At 49.5% G+C, this 15,909-nt stretch overlaps 1 protein-coding gene across 1 annotated transcript; it reads left to right on the top strand.

The window, feature by feature from the left end:
• Window positions 1-2,344: 2,344 nt before the first annotated feature.
• Window positions 2,345-15,737, top strand: CHGA (chromogranin A). Its single transcript, XM_064423529.1, has 8 exons — window positions 2,345-2,569; window positions 3,004-3,050; window positions 6,776-6,869; window positions 7,289-7,357; window positions 9,493-9,591; window positions 11,201-11,698; window positions 12,141-12,613; window positions 15,158-15,737. The coding sequence occupies exons 1-8, from the start codon at window positions 2,524-2,526 to the stop codon at window positions 15,239-15,241; spliced, it is 1,410 nt and encodes a 469-aa protein (XP_064279599.1). The 5' UTR covers window positions 2,345-2,523; the 3' UTR covers window positions 15,242-15,737.
• Window positions 15,738-15,909: the final 172 nt, after the last annotated feature.

The raw sequence follows: 15,909 nt of genomic DNA, 5'->3' as shown, positions 1-15,909 counted from the left end.
GCCATGGTATATGGCTCTCCACAGTCCCACTGCACTTCATGCACAAGAAATTGTGCAGCTATAAGGAAAAATGGAATTGCTCTCTATAGACATCAACAGCTTTTTTTAAAGTGGTCAGAAATGTCCATCCTCACTTCTTTGCCACCTACTGAAGATCTACTCCTGTTTTCTAAATACTAAAACACAAACTACTCACAAATCTGCTCTTTCCTTGTAGTCTGCTCTAGGCATTGCCTTTCCCTGAGTGGCAGAATACCTTTCATTTTTTTATTTGATCACTTTTGCTCTTTTGACACAAATCTTTCCCTGGCATGCTTTATTGTGACAGTTCCTAATATAGCTGTGCCTAAGGAGAAAAATTCCAATAGCAGAGGTACTGATTGCTGCATGAACAGTTTCATATCCATTTTTCTGGGGCAAAAAATAGAAAAATTCATCATCCATCATGTGCTATTACAGTGGAAGTATGCATGCCACACCTGGAAAGCATTTAGTTTCTCCTTTGCAATGAATTTAATGGATGCAAGACCACACCTTGAGAAAGAGAAGAAAAAGAAGTAGTTATGGGCACTACATATCCTATTAAATTTCTCAAAAAGAGGCCCCAGAGAAGAAAATGACTTCATGTAAGAAACTGGATTAGCACTGACATAATTTATTACCTTAATAAGATCAGCATTTATACATAAGGACAGGTAAATATTGACTAGGAAAACAGACCCTGATAAGCAAATCAATCTGTTTCTCACTCAGGAATACACAGGAATTTACTAGCTTAATAGTGCTCAGTTTTTCAGACTCAAAGACTTATGTGCTCTGGTGTATCCTAAATGAGGACATGCCCCCATCCCTCCTCCCCAGTAAATAATTCAACAACAACACACACACACTGAAAAAAAAAAAAGAAAAAAGAAAAAAAGGGGAGAAAAAACAAAAAAACCCAAAACTAACAACACAACAACCAAAAAGAAAGGATATCTCTTATTCCTGGAGGTTTCCCATGGAACAAGAACTGTCATGGGTGTTCATTTCACAGACTTATGAACATTTAGCCATCCATCACTGCCATCCACAAAGCACTGTTCAGAAGACAAATTTATTTCCATCTTTTCTCTGCATTTAACTAGAAAATGCAACAGGAGGAGCTCTGATTTTGTATGAATGGCCTTTTACAATCCAAATGTGTCTTTTGAAGCATGCATTTAAATCAGATAGATATTAGAGGACATTTGGGAACACATTTCCATGTGCCCCTGAAAGAGAAAGGGAAAACAATGGTACAGTCTGTACTGCCTAATCTTATAGAAAAGTTCTTGTCATCTCAGACCAGATGACAAGTGGTGACCTCTTAGATTCTTCTAATTCCTTGAGTGCAGGACTCCCCAGTGAGCAGAGCGAGGCAGGGTGGGGAAGAAAGATGGTGGATTTTTCTGAATTTTGTTTTGTAGTCTAAGTCCCTGCATTTTGTGACCTCTGAAATTGCTTGAGGGAGAAAATGGAGTAGCAGAGCTGCTATTTCTAAAGAAGCATTGCCCTAAAGAAGCATTGGAGTCACTTTAAACAAAGAATCCAGCTGACTGACCTGACAGATGCTCCATCCAAAGAATAGACAGCCATTTTTTCAAAAGCATGGAAATGCTTGTGACTAAGAGAATTACACAATTTGTTGTTTCCTTTCTCTCCCCTGTCAATGCAAACTGGCAGACAGGTAATCTTGGTTACTTCAATTTTGGAGCGTAGGATATTGCTAAAGAGGGTTATAAAGCATTGAACAAAGGGTAGCAACCTATTAAAATTTTGCTTGCAGAGTCATAGGTGGACAGTACCAGCCTTGGATCTTTACCCCAAATAATATCCTTCTAACAAACTTTTCATAGAACTGCTGGGACTTACCATGCCCATTGGCAAGCCCTTTTCATGGTACCCTGGAGTGGAGGTCTTTAAAAGACATCTAAAACTTTCAGCACCTGTTCTAAACTGATCAGTGAAAGACAAGGGCGCCCTGAGAGGGCAAAGCCATCTCCAGATTTCAGTGCTGGCCGGGACACATGCGGTGCCTCACGTCTGGCTCCCGGTACACACAGAGAGGGCACAAGTGCAGAGGTGCTGCACATTGCCAGCGTCGGGGGAGGTGCCGGAAAAGCAGGATCCTGGAAACACCTGCCAGCCTTCCTGCCCCTGCAGAGGGGGAGCAGACGGAGCAACCAGAGCCTGACACCCTGCACGGGCAGCCGGGGAGGTCGGGGCTCCTCCGGCACCCGGGAGTGATGGAGCCTGATGGGAAGCCTGTGTGCGAGGGGAGGGGGCAGAGGAGGAGGTGGCTTCCTCCTGACGCCATTTCCGAGGGCTGAGATATATAAATGAGCCGGTTGCTGCAGTGCCCCATCTGGGATCTTCAGCCAGGGCACTGGCGTAGATACACACGCTCCGTGCTGGTCTCCCCCCGGCACCTCGCCTGGAGTCCCCACGCCACGACAGTCTCGCCCTCTGCCCCTTTCTCCCTGCCTCCATCCCGCCAGCACCATGAGCCGGCCAGAGCTGTTCGCCGTCCTGCTCCTGGCCGTGCCGGGTAAGTGGGGCTGGGATGGGTCCGTGTCCCCCGGGCCCCCGGCAGCGCCCGGCCCCGCTCCGCCGGCACCGCGGACAGGGACGGCGCGGCCCCTCAGCACCGCGGACAGCGGCCGCCGCAAGGTCACTGCCGAGCGCCGCGCGGGCCCGGCCAGCCCAGGCACCTCACCTCACCTTCCCTTCCCTTCCCTTCCCTTCCCTTCCCTTCCCTTCCCTTCCCTTCCCTTCCCTTCCCTTCCCTTCCCTTCCCTTCCCTTCCCTTCCCTTCCCGATACAGTGCACACATCCAGCTGCTGCACCCAGGGACCACTTCCATCAGAGAGAGATGCCCCTCTTCTCCACTCCCGTTTTAGCAGAATAATGTTTCTCTGCTTGTGTTCCAGATGAGATGAATAACAAGTTCTCCTTTTTTTCCCCCCTCCCCTTACCTTACAGCCGTCTCCCTTCCTGTGACAAATGACATGAATAAAGGCGACACTAAGGTAAGGCTGAGCCTGTAGTGGAAGGGTCAAATGAAGAGAAAGGATGTGATGTTTCACCTCCACCTAGGTGGTTGGGTTTGGGCCACTCCTACTGAAATACCCTGTAGAAAGTGCCAGGAATTTGCATGAGATCCCTCAAGCAGGATCCATCTCTGCTCCCTTCCTAACAGAATTTACCCTTTGTGCATCCACTTCTGGGCATCCAAGGAAGTCCTTCAGGATGTGACAGAGGGATGAGGCAAGCCTGTTTAGAGAGGAGATGGAGGCTGGGTAAAACTCTCCTTAGTCCTCCTACTTTCAGCTTTTCAAAGCTCCCAACAGGAGGTGACTCAGGGGAGAGTGGGGGGGAAATGTGATTCAGGAACCGTGTGTGTGTTTGGAGGTGTATACATCTGAGTTTGTTTTCTACTTAAACATGCATGCTCTGGAAAAATAGGCAACTGGTACTCTCAGCTTGCTAATCCATCCTCAGCTCCTGCTCAGCCTGTCTGGATGGCTATGAGCAGTGCAGGACTTGGCTGACCTCTCCAGCCCTCCTTTACAGGCTTCTGTGCACATATCTGTGTCACACCCTCCAACATTTATAGCTGTGCTTCACAAATGTGCACTCCCAACAGCCTTTTGGCACCTAAATGCCTGGAAAGGGGGGTTTGCCTGTGTTAACCAATGTCAGACACGACTCGCTGAGCCCCTCCTCCCCCATCCTTCATATGAGCTGATCTCTTGGCTGCCCAAATTAAAATTTCTTTGGAAACTCATGTCCACAAAGGAAACTCCAGCATTTTTCCTTTTTACTTCTTGAACCATTTTGTGTTATGAAATCTTCTAGCCACATAATGTTTTTCTCCAGGCAGCAGCAGGGGAGGGCACGCTGATGCCAGTGTCAGGCACAGGCTCCACTGCAGGTTACCTGCAGCTATAAATGTTGGAGGGTGTGCCATGAGCAACACCTCCCTGTGTCCTGTGAGACGTGCCTGGGCTGAGAGCAGTTGCTTTGTTAAGACTTTTAGCCTGCTTAGCCCTTGCTGGGACAGAGCCATGAGCTGTGAGACACTGGGTGCCTTCTGCAGGTTGTGTGCTGCTGAGGAAGGGGATGCAGGACAGGCACTTAGCCCTTCAACTTTCCATGCCAGAGTGGGCATCTGATGGGAAAATCCATATGATTTTCCTTATGAGGTCTATTCCCCAATATATTCTATGTGTAAAAAAGGTACTTTAGTGGCAGTTGGTGCAACTCTATGGAAATGCTTCCACCAGGAAAGGACTTTCCCAAAATTGCTCCCCTTCCCTAGGTATTACACTGATACAGGCTCTAACAGAGAGTAAAATCAGCTTTCTTTTGAATTTGCTGCAATTGGAAAAAGTCATTAGGGCTTTCCTGCTTTCATCATCCTCTGAGACACAGCATTTCAGGGAAGGAATTCCTGGTCTCATGGAACAGATTAGGGCAGGGATATCATCACATGAATACAGCAACAAGCACTGCAGCTCTTCCTACATACCGTGTTCTGTGCCACAGCATTTGTGGGTGGCATTTGTGTAATGGGTAGTCAGCACCTGCAGGCCTTTCCTGGACTGCTTGTCAGACTTTCCTTACACCAAGGGCTTTCCATAGGGAGCTGAACACGACCAAAGCATTTACAATGTCTCTGGTGTTTGCCCACTCTTGTGCTTGACCTATTTCTCACTTACAACTATACATTTTAGAAGAGCATAGCTGAGCTCAAATATGGAGAAGTCTGTCCTTGCAAGGGCACAACCCTTTGGAGATTTCTGTGTAGGGACATTGTGAGCTGCTCTTAAGGATCTAGTTACATGCTCATGGTTAGATGATAGCAATGGCAAAATTCCAGTCTGAGTTTCTGAACTGGATTAATTACATTCATTTGGAAAGGATCTCCTCCATTTCCTGATGCAGGCTTTTGTTTCATGACCTTGTGAAGTCTCACTCTGCAAGACCTCCTCTAACAAAAATACAGGGAGAGTGTTGTAGGATGACTGCACTCTTCATTTCATTACCTTACAAAGCTCCTCCACAGAGCTGAATGTATTTCTGTGGTGAGTGATGTGTCTCTTTGTGCTCAAAGACCTTAGATCAGCTTAGAAGTCTTGAAAAAGCTTGAATAGAATATTTCATTGAACCAGTCTTACTTCTCATGCTGAGAAAGTCTTAACTTCTGAAGCTGTATCAAATACTGCTACAGTAAGTGGGTCCAGAGGTTGGGAAACATGAGAGGGAAATATCAGAATCTGGAAGTTTTTCTATTTAAAAACAGAGTGACTCAAAATCATCTAAAATCAGTATTAATGGATCACTTGTGATATAAGAGAATTATACCAGGGAAATTCCCCTGTTTTCTTTTTTTTTTGCTTTAAATATTTTCTGTAGCATTTTTAATCCATTAGGCAATTCCCTCAAACTGTGTAAGGTGTAGAGTTCAACATTTTATGGCTGTGATCTGCAAAAGCAGAATTCTCTCCTTACACAGGGCGAGAATTTGCCCATTCCAGTTGTCCAGTGAATATATCCAGCTGCTTGAATGAACAGCATTGTGGATGACTGGGGACTGCTGACTTGTGTTTAATTTCTACTGCAGCCACAGTGCTCTGCTCTCCTGAGAATGGTACACTGTGAGGGAGGTCAGGGCTCTCAGGGCTGCCTGCTGAAATCATCAGGAGAAAGAGGTTCAGTGAGTGAATTTTTTGCCTCCAAGGCTTAACTTGTATTATTTTTTCTATTTAGCCTCTCTTTTTTCCCCACAGGCAATTGTGAGCCCTGCATTCTTCCTAGATTGCATTATAAAAAATCACCCTTTTGAAATAAGCAGCCTGATTCCTACACTACCAATCAGCACCAGACTGTAGTGAATGTTTCTGTCCTGTGTGATCATTTGGGTCTACCTGACCACACACCAGGGCTCCCAGCAGTGTGTCTTGGCATGGCAAGGATGCCTACAATCTCAGTGCAGGTGACAAATTACATAAATAACACTCCTGGTTTTACACCAACAAAATGGGCTGCTGAAAGGGTGGGCCCAGAGCTCATCCCTTCTGAGAAGCTATGTCAGAACTTTGCTTTCAGGTGACCTGTCATCATGCAGAGCTCTTCCAGTCTATAACAGATGGCTTGAACACTCGAAGCACAAGGTCAAACACTTCTCCAGAGTGTTTTGTCCTTTCTAGGGCTTGAGAGCAGTATTTCTCATCTGTGTTTGAAAGTATTTTGTCCTACCTCATCTTCCATGCCTAACTATGATGTCTTTCCAAGGCTTTGAAGAGCTTTTAAGATTTTAAGGTCATCTGTTGAACAGCTGTGACTACTTTTTGCTCTCTACAACTTCCCACTGAGTCCTTTTATGAGATGGAGGTTGAGATATATTGACTTAAAAGAGGATGATTTTGGATTTTCTGTGCATATATTCAGATACCCTTTACTCTCCAGATGTGCTCAGACTCTGGTATGGTCTGAAGCCATGCAATCCTCAGCTGAATTGAGTGTCATGTGGAAGATGCTCTTTCCATTGTCACGTGTAGTTTCCTCACTTCTCAGTTGCAGGAGGTACCTTCTGTTCCTGAGCTAGGGAAAACAAGAACTGAACATTCAGTTCCAGCTTGACCAGAAAAGCAAGATCTGTGCTATCACCTGCTGTACTTTAGCCTTGGTAACAAGTAGAAACAAAAGACAAAAAACCAGTTCTTTAATTTGTAGTTTTGTCTCTTTCTAGGTGATGAAGTGCATTGTAGAGGTCATCTCTGATACTTTATCTAAGCCAAACCCCCTGCCGATCAGTGAGGAATGCCTAGAAACTCTCCGAGGAGGTACTGCCTCAGACTTAATGCTGGGTATCAGCAAAAGCAAATCTGGCAAGTAGGGGCTGGTCCTGCCCTGACCAACTGAGCCCTGGCTCTGGACTGCTGTCAAGGGGTCCCTGACATGTTCCCCTTGCTCTTCCACTGGGCTGTACTGGGCTCCAGGAGCAGGGATGGAGCCACTGCTTGTCCCAGGCCATGCCTTGTGCTGGCACTGTGGCCACAGGGGTGCTGGGTGACATCAAACTGCCTGGTTCTCCTAGGACCTTCCTCCTGTCTTAATCACATGGTTAAGATGTGAGAGCAAATGAGACTAAGGGAAAGAAAAGAGCAAATGAAGAAGTGTCATTTGGGGTTCTGTTTCATTTCCTGGGGTTGGGGGGAGGTTTGCTTTGACTGCTCTCTGTACTAAGTCTCCCCTATTGCAGATGAGCGAATTATTTCTATCCTTCGCCACCAAAACTTACTGAAGGAACTTCAGGAAATTGCTGCACAAGGTACAGTGCCAGTATATTTTTTTGGGAATGTAACTATAGGAAGATTGTTTTCTTCTGTTGTAGTCCCTTATAGAGTTTTAGTCTTTGGTTGGTTTTGTGTTCGGTTTTTTTATGTTATATTAATTTAAGATCATATAAATATACCCTAGGAAATGTAGTTCCAAGATTTTCAGCAGAGATTGTGTCAGTGGGGACAGGAATTTTGTTTATAATAACTGCAACATGTATCTGATAATTTCAATAGCTACCAATGTAGCTTGGTGCTGATGTAGTCTCAAGACATTCTGAGGTGGGAGAACTCTAAAAGGAAACGCTGTAATTTAATTCAACAAATAATCACCAGCTCCCAAACTAGAATGAAAGGCAAGAAAACCTCCACTGTCTGTGAAGCTGGAGTCTAGCACTAAATCCAGGTGTGGCAGCAGGGAAGCCCCACTGAACAGTGAGTAAGATTTGCACCAAAAGACCCCAATGAAAATATTCTTGAGCTAATGGGTATTTTTCAGATGGCTTCCTTAATTCAAGTGCAAGTTTCTTTGGTTTGGAGGGGTGCAGGTCAATTGCACTGGTTAATGTGGGAGCAGCAGCAGCACCATGGAGCTGTACCAAGGGGTGTTGAAGGAAAAAAGGGACATTCTCAGGTGCCCAGTTGCCCAGAGCCAGCATGCAGCTCCCAGGCAAGGCTACTTCAGAGCTAGGCCAGATCCCTCTGTCCAGGTGAGGCTGCAACAGGGGTGTCCCCAGGCTGCAGGGAGAGCACCTCCTGGCCTTCCTTACTCCTTCTGCCTGGGGTGACCAGGGGATCACCAGAGAAATAATGACTAGGGCATCCCTGTGCCCTGCTCCTGTGAGTTAAGTCTGCCAGACATGGATGGAAGGCAGTGACACCAGAATGCTTTCAGATTAAGGAAGCCACAGAGGCAAGAGGAAGGAGGAGAGGAAAAATTCAGGAAGTCAGAGTTGGGAAAGAGTCTTATGCAGCTCCCAAAGCCACATTTTAGTCACTACCCAAATGGTGGAGGGGCCAGATGCTCAGTGACCTCAGCTGGACTGCATGGATGCTCTGGCGATCCAGAAGAAAGAAGATATGGTCTCTTCAGTATGCTGGGATATGGCTGCCCAGGCACACCAGGGGTTTGAGGAGGAGCACTCAGATATCAGACAGGCTGTGCCACTCAGCATGGAGTCCACAAGAAGGAACTTGTTACAGGGAGGTACACCTTGCTCCACTCTTTCCTCAGCCTGAGCCCATCCCACCACTTAGTCCCAGGGTAACATGAGATGCAGCCTACAGATCACAGAGACTGGGGGTGGAACAGTCTTGTAGACCAAGGGAAAAGCAAAGTTGTTCATCTTGGTGTCCTCTGCGCTGGTGCAGCTGGTTCTGCTCAGGCTGGAGAGCCCACACCATTCAGTTCTGGGCTAGAGAGGACTGGGCTGGCAGCACCGGCTCTTGCTCTTGCATTAAGGCACAGAAGCAGGGCATGAGCTGGTTTAGACAGGGCTTGTTTGGCTTGCAGATCCCATTGCTGGTTGCCAGGACAGCTGCAGCCTAACTTCCAGCTCATGCTGCCTTCAGACACCTCTCTCCAGGGTGTTGTATTTTTCTAGCAGGCTCCATAATCCCAGAGCTAAGGTGTGGGGCCTTGGAGCCCCAGACTACCCCTGCAGTGAGAACGAATGCTGCTTCTTCCTCCCAGCACACAGGGGAGAGGGGCCCCCACAACAACGCTGGAGGATTCAGGAGCTCTCAGTGCTCACTTCAACAGAGGTGCATAGGCAGAATCTGGCAGAAGGCAATTTTTATCTTTCAGCACTCTGGTGATGAAGTCTCTTGTTGCCCTCAGTGTGGTGCAGTTCAGCACCTCTTATTCCCTAGATTTCCATCAATATTAGTTTTACTGGCAACCCTGCATCTCTATTTTGAGACCATTTTCTTTCCTGCAGATGATGTTTTTGATTGTGGTTTTGTTACTGCAGTTGATTCACATACCCTCCAGTCTCACTCCTCCCAGCTCCCAGGTAGATTTCTCCACTGTAGCAAACATAAGGGGCACAGAACTATTTTCCTACCTCTACTTTCTAAAACATAGAAGGGACTGTTGCCTTTCCCTACCTTTTGTTACTTGACACAGGTGCCAATGAGAGAACTCAGCAGCAGAAGAAAAACAGCGGCTTTGAAGATGAACTTTCTGAAGTCCTTGAAAGTCAGAACAACAAGAACAAGCAGAGAGGTCAGTGTCAGCCTCCACCCCCGGGAAATTCAGGTCAGGCTGTAAACAAAGATCTTCTTCCAAACAGCCTTGATATGTCCATCTGCTTCTCTTCTTTGATGCTGCTGCTGACACACACAAGCTACCTGGTGTTTGCTTTGTTCTTATTTACCAGCTCAAACAACACGTAGTCTCTGAGCTATAGTAACTGATCATGGTCAAGTTACTAAAGTGATACTGACTTTTCCACCCTGCTGCTGACACTTTCACTCACTTATAACACTTAAAATAAGTCACAGCCAGGGAAATCCTACACTGAAAGAGTCAGTGAAACAGGCAAGGGTGATGTGGGTTTTTGCCTGTCACCCCTGTTTTCAGGCATCTAAGATATTAAGTAATGAATCTCTGAAAGGAGAATTGAAACACACACAATGCACACACCCACACAAAACACCTGTATCTTGGAAAGATCACCTTCAGCTGGGATCTCCCCTTACCAGTGTTTCTCTGGCCTTACTACAGACAGGCAGGCTAGCAGAAAGGATGGGTGCCCCTTCCCTTTTCCTTGTCAGGATGATACAATGCAGATGTGGGGTGATGTGACTCCTCATCCAGCAGCAGCTGGGTGCCCACAGAGGGTCTCAAGCAGCTCTGGGGAACATGGCTGGCCCACAGCAGCACAGCACAGCTGTGACACCAGTCCAAAACTACTTAGAGCAATGAGGAGTGACACCCTCAGCTGCTGCTGCTGCTGCAGCCAGCACCGCCAAAATCTGACAGGTAGGATGGTGGCACTGCATCTCCCTACTGCCAAGACACACCTGAAATTCTTGCTCCAGCAGCATGGAGATGAAGGAAGATGATGTGAAGATGAAATGTGGCACATGGGCCAACCAGGCCCACTGACAGTCTGGTGACACCAGCACAGTGTCACAGGTGCCACCAGCCTTGTGTGACCAGCTCTCTGCGTCCTTTCATTCTGGCACACTCCTCAGCCCTCCTTGGGGCTGCACTTACCTTTCCATATCTCTCTGGCTTTTAAACTCCCATATTTTTTTTGCAAAGTGTTTTCTCTGGTTAATAGTGTTAAAAGAGGCTAGTCTCCCTTGAGCAAAAGCAAATACTCAGCCCACATTAAGCTCCTGCTGAGTAGTTCCTTTGCAGAAGCAGAGACCCCCCTCCTCCCTCCAGCACCCTGTGAACAGGGCTGGCTGCCTCTTCAGCCTGGTGGGAGAAATAAGGATGTGATGTGAGTGCAGCACTCAGAGCAGGGAGAGCTGTCCAAATGCCATATTACACTCCTAAATAATTTAATTTTACATGCAGTCTGGTTTCATGCAGGGTGAATTCGTGGCTGGCATCTCAAGAGATGGTGATGAGGACTGTGCTGCAGCAAAACACTTCAGCATATGTTTAACTTCAGCCTTGCAAGTCTCTCCAGGAGCACAGGCACCAGAGAACGCTGCCTTGCTTGAATGCAAACATATGCTGAAGTGACTTGCAAAAGGATCCACGGGCTGGCTAAGCAGATTGCTGAGTGGGGCTGAAGCTCCCTAAGAAAAGCTTGGCCTCTGCTGGTTGTGAAATGAGCTCTCAGCAGAGGTGTTTCTTCTTGTTTCTCCCTCTGTAGATGTTGCAGGGGAGCGCCCTGAAGAGGAGCAGCCCACAGGGTCCCTGGCTGAGCTGGCAGCAGAGAAGCCACAGCAAAATGAAGACTCAAGAGAGGAGGAAAAAAGCCTGGAGGAGAGGGAACCCAGGCCATGGGATACCAACCCTGTTGAGAAAGAGGACCGAGAGGAAGCTGAGAGCAATGACATCAGGGATACAGAGGATACCCATCGAAACAAAGTTTTGGACAACCACATTGGCAAAAATTTCAGTGAGGATGAGCAGCAGCAAGGGGATGAAGAGGAGGAGCCCAGAGGCTCCAGGGACAGCCTGGAGCTTGAGGATGAGGGAGAAGAGCCATCCAGGCAGGGTCAGAAGCACAGCAAGGAGGTAGCAGGGGAGCGTGTGGAGCGGGAGGACGATGGAGAAGAAGCTGCAGAGGAGGACCCGACTGAAGCAGAGAGGTCACTCGATTTGGCTGAGGAGGACGAGGAGGCTGAGGAGATGCAGGGAGGTGACAGTACGTATCCCAGACTGCACTGACACCTTCCTGGGGTGAGCTGAGGGCACTGAGACACATGGGTGAGAGGCTTCAAAGCCAAAAAGCTGAGGCAGGTGTTCACTGGGTTTACAGAAACACACTGGCCAGCAGCCACCCAGAGCCCAACACAAACATCTGACACACAGGCCCATGCACAGCAGGTAACACAGGCCCTGCAGCTGCCTTGCTGCTCAGCTCTCATAGAGCTGGGGACAAGTCACTCATCTTCCCTAAGCTTCCTTTTTGACTGCTGCCTTCAAACCCCATCACTGACATGGCAATGTGACAGTGGGTATTTCCAGAATCTTGGGAAAGCAGGCCTAAGTCAAGAAATCTGGCATCACCACTGAGGGCTCAGTTCAAAGGTGGACCTTAAACAGGTTAACAGTTGTGTTCACTGCTTTGTTTAATGCTCTTTCAGATAACGATGATGAGCTGGGATTTGGAAAAGATGTGCAGAGCTCTGAAGAGGAGGAGGAAGAGGAGGAGGAGGAGCAGCCCCGGGCACTGAGAGGAGGAAGGCATCGCCTGGATGAAGAGGAGATGCAGGGAGAAGAGGACACCTTTCAGCCCAGGGATGCCAAAAGTGATGAGATGGAGGAGGAGTCCTCCAGGGAGTGGGAAGACACCAAGAGGTGGAACAAAATGGATGAGCTGGCCAAGCAGCTGACATCAAAGAAGCGCATGGAGGAAAATGATAGTGAGGAAGACCCAGACAGGTCCATGAAAAAGACATTTAGGTCCCACAAGTACGCCCTCAGTAGTCCAGAGGAAGATGCGAGAAGGTCATGGAAGCATCACTCAAAGGAAGACAGCAGTGAAGGAGGCTTTCCACTTGCTCCCATGCCTGAAGAAAAGAAGGATGAGGAAGGCAGTGCTAACAGGAGAACAGAGGTTGGTGTACACAGGCTTAGAGAATAAATCCCACCCAGTTATCCAAAGTATGCTTGGTTATGTGGATGGTATACTGGCATTAATGTAGCCAGCAGTGGTCCTCTGAGGCATTAAGTTGATGCTTAATGAACTTCCAGTCATTCAGCCTTAGGTATTATTGAAGTTTGCACCTGCTGTGCCTTTGGTTTTTGTCCTAGCGCAAAAGCATTCCCGGCCCCCCAGAGTCATGTGTCCAGTGACAGCACTTCTGCACTGGCCAGACATAGTGACCAGAGCTGTAGCTGGAACCTAGGGGTAGTCCTTGTGTCCCAAAGCCCTTCCAAGTCAAAAGGAATACTTTCCCTGCCTCAGGGATGGAGTGAGTAATGTCAGACCTCCTACACAGGTAAATCAGGGTTGCAGCTGTGGTGGGAAACCTGAGGTATTTGAGTGGAAATGGAGGATAGATACAGAAATACATCTGAGCCAGGCTTCCAGAGTCAGAGACCTTCTTCCCTGATACCTTGAGTGGTGCTAGGTAGTAGCTCAGCACATCCCCAGCAGCCAGGAACTGCTGGTGGGTTCACCTTTGTGCTAAGGCCCAGCTCCAGGCACAGCTGATTTGGGATCATACAGGGAACTGGGCAGTGGGGCTTGGCTTGGGCTTTGTGAGCCTGGGACAGGCCATGATCGGGTGCCTGGGAGCAGGCTGGGCCAGCAGGTGAGTGAAGCCAGTTGGCTCTCTTGCCTTCAAAACAACCCTTTTGCCTCAGTTATGTGCCAAACCACTGGCCAAAAATTGCCCATCAGCATCCCCCCCATGAGAACATCTCCAGTTGTATTGGTTCAAAGCAAAGCCAAATGTCTCAGCTCAAAGCAGGGGCACAGTGGGGTGGGCTGTCCCCTCTGCCTCCCACCCCTGTCTGCTCACATCCCACATCTCTTCCCCTGGGAGCCTGCTCCCCACCTGCCCTGCAAGTGGCTCTGGGGTGCACCTTGTCTGCAAGGTGGCGGACTCAGTCTCCAAATGGGGATTGGAAGGGAGGTTGCTGAGGCTGCAAAACTGCTGTGTTTGCAGCTGCAACAAGACTTTTTTGTTTGGTTGGCTTTTCGAAATAGATCAAGGCCTCTGGGAGTCAGAGAGTAAGGCCAGGCACACAGGAGTGAGGGAAGGCACAAGCTCTGGCTGCTGGCCTGTCCCTCTCTTCATTTTTGGGTCACGGGGCTGTGTGGCTTGGCCAGTGAGGCCAGCATGGGTACAGAGAGGGGCTGAGAGTGCTGTCCCCTGCACTTTCCAGGGCTCAGCATGTGGGACCAGGCAGACGCGAGCCAGAGCACACAGGCAATGGTTTGGGTCTGACCAAGCTCTCTCTGGATGCTGTAGAGAATTTCAGAACCTATTTCTCTCCCTTTCTGGGGGCTCCAGTTGCAGCCCAAGTGCTCCTCCAGTGAGGTGAGCCTCAGCCAGCTGCTCCCTGACCCACTTCAAACAAAGTGAAACAGCTGCTTGGGCACCCAGAATGTTTGAAGGCACCCTGAGCTGCTGGCACCCTACTGCAGCCAGAGCTTTCCCAGGGGCTGAGTCAAGGGCTCAGTGGACGGGCAGGGTGACTTTTTTTCCGTGTTCAGGAAAATAGCTCAGGAAGAGAAAACAAACCCCTTTTTTCATACATCCTTTACTTTTCTCACACCAGCCACATGCAGTGCAGTGGCTCGGGGTCAAACTGTGATTTGCAGCTGCTGAAGGCAAGAGCAAGGCTTTGCTCCCTCCACACAGGAGAGGGGCTGTCACCTCGGCTCTGCCAGTGGGGAAAGATACAGCACCAAGTTTGCTCACACAGAGCCTGCTGCTGCTACGCTGCTTTCACGGTCTGCAGAGAGCCCAGGTGACCACAGCTGTGAGGGACAGGCAGGGCTCGGGCTGGCAGCAAGGCAGGGCCACCTGGATATGGCCTGAGCTCAGGCAAAGCCACACAGTCAGGTATCTGCGTACCTGCACTAAATAAAGCAGCTACAGCTGACAGCACAGATACACAAGAGCTGGTATAGAAAGACCACCGAGTGATGGGCAGCTTGAGCCTTTGAACTGATGGTTTCCTCAGCCATTATTTTCCCAGGACAAGTATCTTCTGCTAGTGGAGGTGCAAGCAAAGAGCCAGTGCGGGGTGGGGAGAGGGCAGGGCCCCTGCTGCACTTCCCGAAGGGGACAGCAGGGTGCCGTGCCGGTGTGACGGCTCTGACTCCGTGCTGGCACCCCGCGCTGCCCGGCAGAGCCCGCCCCGCCTCCCCGCAGCCAGCTCCCTGCAGCCCCATGTTCTGGAGGCACAGCCCCGCTGGGGGCTGCCCTGCCCGCCAGGGTGCGGGGGAAGGATGGCAGCTGCACCACCAGCAGCAGTAATTAAACATTAGGGCAGAAGTAATCACTGTTGTGCACACTGGTCTGTCCAGAGACAAATGCGGGCTGAAGGGACGGGGCGGGACAAGGTTGTGCTCGTGCCCCAGGCGGCTCTGGGGGGCGAGGGCTGCCCACCTGCGGCCACTGACAGTCCTGGCCTTTCGTTGCAGGACCAGGAGCTGGAGAGCCTGGCCGCCATCGAGGCCGAGCTGGAGCGCGTGGCCCACAAGCTGCACGAGCTGAGGCGAGGCTGAGGGCGCGGCGCTGCCCGTGCCGGCGGCAGCAGCGCCGCCACCCTCCTCCCTCCTCCCTGCTCCCTCCTCCCTGCTCCCTCCGTCCCACCGCGCGTCCATCCCCTGATCTAAGAGCAGTTAAGCCGAGCAGAAGCACCGTGCCTAGGAACCGACCCCGCTAGCCCCAGGCCTGCCTCCCTCGCCATAGTGTTGTGCCCATCGCCGCTGCCTCACCTCATGCTGCCCTCTCCACACGGATGTCCACACGCCCGGCAGGGCGCCTGTGGGTGCGAAGTGCAACCTACATCTGTATTTTCTGTCTGGGTGGGGTTTTCTCCCTCTTTTTTTAAAAAGACAGGACAGCTTTCTAGAAAGTTCTTTCACTGGTAGTTTCACTGGGTAAAAAACTGCAATAACTTGTTATCTTTTGATTAAAAGCTGAGAACTCTGACTGTAATATATTCTATATAAAAAATTTATCTAAGGAAAAATAAACTGCAGTGGGTTCCTTCCTTCATTTTGGCAGCTTCAGTGTCAGTTGTCAGCACGCTGCAGGGCCTGGGCAGTCCTGCAAAGGGGGGCACGGAGGGCTCCCCTCACCACAGACACACCGTGATGGCGCTTCCCTCCTCACCTGGGCTCCAGCGCTGCTGTCCTCCGGGGCCTGCCACCGGGGACACTTCCCTGTG

Source organism: Passer domesticus, chromosome 6 (genome assembly GCF_036417665.1).
Source record: "Passer domesticus isolate bPasDom1 chromosome 6, bPasDom1.hap1, whole genome shotgun sequence".
NCBI classification, from domain to species: domain Eukaryota; kingdom Metazoa; phylum Chordata; class Aves; order Passeriformes; family Passeridae; genus Passer; species Passer domesticus.
Note: the sequence above shows the minus strand (reverse complement) of the source record. Positions and strands in the feature narration are given on the sequence as shown.

Excerpts from the sequence above, each read along its gene's own strand:
- CHGA (XM_064423529.1), top strand. The coding sequence starts at position 2,524 with ATGAGCCGGCCAGAGCTGTTCGCCGTCCTGCTCCTGGCCGTGCCGG. Across the intron at positions 6,870-7,288 it reads CCTAGAAACTCTCCGAGGAG|ATGAGCGAATTATTTCTATC; the intron begins GTACTGCCTCAG and ends CCCCTATTGCAG. Across the intron at positions 12,614-15,157 it reads GTGCTAACAGGAGAACAGAG|GACCAGGAGCTGGAGAGCCT; the intron begins GTTGGTGTACAC and ends CTTTCGTTGCAG.